The 3794-nt window shown below is 52.3% G+C and overlaps 1 protein-coding gene across 1 annotated transcript in view; it reads left to right on the forward strand.

The window, feature by feature from the left end:
* LOC311500068 (acylphosphatase-2-like) overlaps positions 1-2889 on the forward strand; it is a gene marked incomplete at its 5' end in the record, with an annotated part of 5420 nt that extends 2531 nt beyond the window's left edge. Inside the window, one exon of the mRNA XM_084561241.1 lies at positions 2417-2889. Within this exon, the coding sequence (XP_084417367.1) occupies positions 2417-2710 (294 nt within the window). The 3' untranslated portion in view covers positions 2711-2889. The remainder of the gene's footprint in view (positions 1-2416) is intronic.
* Between the last annotated feature and the right edge of the window lie 905 nt (positions 2890-3794).

The following is a 3794-nucleotide window of genomic DNA, read 5'->3' on the forward strand; positions in this document are numbered from 1 at the left end:
CCCTGGTTTTATTTTGAAGGTTTACTTTATCTTTGGTGTTGTTCTTCTCACGGTCTGGTTTTGATTTATCTTAGACGTTTTTCAGTTTCCATCTCTGAGGCAGCTCAGCTCCTTGTTCTGTGTTTTTATTGATCAGCTGTTTCTGACCCTGCTCCAGGTGAAACAGCTCTTAGTCCCTGTGTGTGTTTGTTTTTGACTCCTGGCTGCTCCAGCCGGGTGGAGTCCGACTCTTTTCATCGAGCAGATTAAACTCATTCTCCTCAGCTTCCGTCTGTTCTAGCTCAGGTCGTTTCCGTGTCAACACACTCTCGCTCCTCGCTTCCTTCCTGTCAGGGTCCACTTTCACCACGACCTCACTTCCTGTCGGGCCTGGGAAACAGGAAGTAGATACAGAGGAGGGAGGAGAGAGGAGAGGAGAGAGACGAGGAGGGAGGAGAGGAGAGAGACGAGGAGGGAGGAGAGAGGAGAGGAGAGAGGAGAGAGGGGAGGAGAGAGGAGAGAGGAGAGGAGAGAGAGAGGAGAGGAGAGGAGAGGAGAGAGGAGAGAGGAGAGAGGAGAGGAGAGGAGGAGGGAGGAGAGGTGAGAGGAGAGGAGAGAGACGAGGAGGGAGGAGAGAGGAGAGGAGAGAGGAGAGAGGGGAGAGGAGAGGAGAGAGGAGAGAGGAGAGAGGAGAGGAGAGAGGAGAGAGGAGAGGAGAGAGAGAGGAGAGGAGAGGAGAGAGGAGATGAGAGGAGAGAGGAGAGGAGAGAGGAGAGAGGAGAGGAGGGAGGAGAGAGGAGAGAGGCGAGGAGAGGAGAGGAGGGAGGAGAGAGGAGAGGAGAGGAGAGGAGGGAGGAGAGAGGAGAGAGGAGAGGAGAGGAGAGAGGAGAGGAGAGAGGAGAGAGGAGAGAGGAGAGGAGAAGAGAGGAGAGAGGAGAGGAGGGAGGAGAGAGGAGAGAGGCGAGGAGAGGAGAGGAGGGAGGAGAGAGGAGAGAGGAGAGGAGAGGAGAGAGGAGAGGAGAGAGGAGAGAGGAGAGAGGAGAGGAGAAGAGAGGAGAGAGGAGAGGAGGGAGGAGAGAGGAGAGGAGGGAGGAGAGAGGAGAGAGGAGAGGAGAGGAGGGAGGAGAGAGGAGAGGAGGGAGGAGAGGAGAGAGGAGAGGAGAAGAGAGGAGAGAGGAGAGGAGGGAGGAGAGAGGAGAGGAGAGAGGAGAGGAGGGAGGAGAGAGGAGAGAGGAGAGGAGAGGAGGGAGGAGAGAGGAGAGGAGGGAGGAGAGGAGAGAGGAGAGGAGAAGAGAGGAGAGAGGAGAGGAGGGAGGAGAGAGGAGAGGAGGGAGGAGAGGAGAGAGGAGAGGAGAGAGGAGAGGAGAAGAGAGGAGAGAGGAGAGGAGGGAGGAGAGAGGAGAGAGGAGAGGAGAGGAGGGAGCTGGTGTAGGAGGAGAAGGAGTGGGTGGTTTCTATTTTGTCTCTGAGCAGCTGAAAGGAACGAGACAGAAAGTAGAGACTAGATGATCTGGTGTTAACAGAGGGACATGTCCTTTATTGGATGGTGATGATGAGGACATGACAGCGTCCCACTCGTCCTCAGTCTCTTTGTTCTCATTGTGCTCCACTTTTATTCATGTTGCGTCTCTTTGTTGTTGCTCTTGAGGTTTGTTTTGTCTCCTTTATGGGACGTCCTGCAGCTGAACTCTTTCAACTTGTCACGTCAACGTCCTTCAACACCTGTCCATCCACCTGGTGTTAATCTAAATGTGTCTCCACATGCGTCCCCAGCCAGCGCTTGAGATCTGATCTCAGTGTGTGTGTCTGTAAATCAGCAGCGCCATCATGTGGTCACAGCTGCTGTCTCTAATGGATCTCTACCTACCACTGGATCAGAACCATCAACAGCTGCTGGTTGACTTGGAGACATGATCCAGATGTTGGAACAAGATGGAAAGACTCTCACATGTTAAGATCTGATTTATTTATGAGACGAAGGGAAGTAGGAAGGAAGGAAGGAAGGAAGGAAGGAACCTAGGGAGGATGAAAGGACAGATTCTTCATGTCTTCATTTCAAACAGACTCAGTTTCTCTTCATAGAACCAAATAACATAAATAAAGCGTCTGGAAGTGAAGCAGCTGTTCCAGATGTGGTGGTGGTGGGGGTGGGGTGGGGGGCATAAAGCCGGGGGGGTCGGGGGTCAGACAGAAACATTCCTCCAGCTAAATTTACCCTGAGAACGTGAGCATGCTCTGCAGCAGCGTTCAGATTAGAGCAGATTGAAGAGGATCAGGGTCACGTCCACCACAACGTCCACACAGCGGGCGAGCGAGCAGCACAGCACAGGCCAGCTGGAGAGAGAGAGAGACAGAGAGACAGAGACAGAGACAGAGACAGAGTGAAGGTCCTAGTTTAACTTCACTGGCATAAAAACCTTGTGACCCACTACACTAGTGTCCACTGGTGTCCTCTACACTACTACCTTCCTTCCTCACTTCTGCCATCCTTCTCCTCCTCCTCCTCCTTACTCCCCTCCTCCTGTCTTCATGTCCTCCTGTATGGCGGCCTCACCCTCTGTCCTCCTGTCCTCCTGTATGGCAGCCTCACCCTCTGTCCGTCTCTGTCCTCCTCAGGAAGGTGTGGTTGAGTAAAGAAGGAAGTCCGTCCAGTCGTATCACCAGAGCGTCCTTCACCAACCAGAGGAGCATCGATCAGCTGGAGCTCTCTGGCTTCAAGACTCGATTCTGATCCACCAATCAGACGCTCCCTCCAGTCCTCCAGTCCTCCTTCATGTCCCCTATCCGTCCTCCAGTCCTCCTCCATGTCTCCTATCAGTCCTCCAGTCCTCCATGTCTCCTATCAGTCCTCCAGTCCTCCATGTCTCCTATCAGTCCTCCAGTCCTCCATGTCTCCTATCAGTCCTCCAGTCCTCCTCCATGTCTCCTGTCAGTCCTCCAGTCCTCCATGTCCTCCAGTCCTCCTCCATGTCTCCTGTCAGTCCTCCAGTCCTCCATGTCCCCTCCAGTCCTCCAGTCCTCCATGTCCTCCAGTCCTCCTCCATGTCTCCTATCAGTCCTCCTTCATGTCTCCTATCAGTCCTCCAGTCCTCCTCCATGTCTCCTATCAGTCCTCCTTCATGTCTCCTATCAGTCCTCCAGTCCTCCTTCATGTCTCCTATCCGTCCTCCAGTCCTCCTTCATGTCTCCTGTCAGTCCTCCTTCATGTCTCCTATCAGTCCTCCAGTCCTCCTCCATGTCTCCTATCAGTCCTCCTTCATGTCTCCTATCAGTCCTCCAGTCCTCCTCCATGTCCCCTATCAGTCCTCCAGTCCTCCTCCATGTCTCCTATCAGTCCTCCTTCATGTCTCCTATCAGTCCTCCAGTCCTCCTTCATGTCTCCTATCCGTCCTCCAGTCCTCCTTCATGTCTCCTGTCAGTCCTCCTTCATGTCTCCTATCAGTCCTCCAGTCCTCCTTCATGTCTCCTATCCGTCCTCCAGTCCTCCTTCATGTCTCCTATCAGTCCTCCAGTCCTCCTTCATGTCTCCTATCCATCCTCCAGTCCTCCTTCATGTCTCCTGTCAGTCCTCCTTCATGTCCCCTATCAGTCCTCCAGTCCTCCTTCATGTCTCCTATCCGTCCTGTCAATGGACACGATGGAGGGTTTGATTTAAAATGGAAAATATATTCTACTGTCAAATAAAGTCATACATTTATTTTATGTACAATAGAAATGATTCTACTCTACGACAAGGATTACATTCTACTCTATTTAAAGTTACATTACATTAGATGGAATAGAAGTAAATAAGTTAAATCCATTTAAACTGTTCT

Source organism: Chelon labrosus (assembly GCF_963514085.1).
Source record: "Chelon labrosus genome assembly, chromosome: 15".
In the NCBI taxonomy this organism is placed as follows: domain Eukaryota; kingdom Metazoa; phylum Chordata; class Actinopteri; order Mugiliformes; family Mugilidae; genus Chelon; species Chelon labrosus.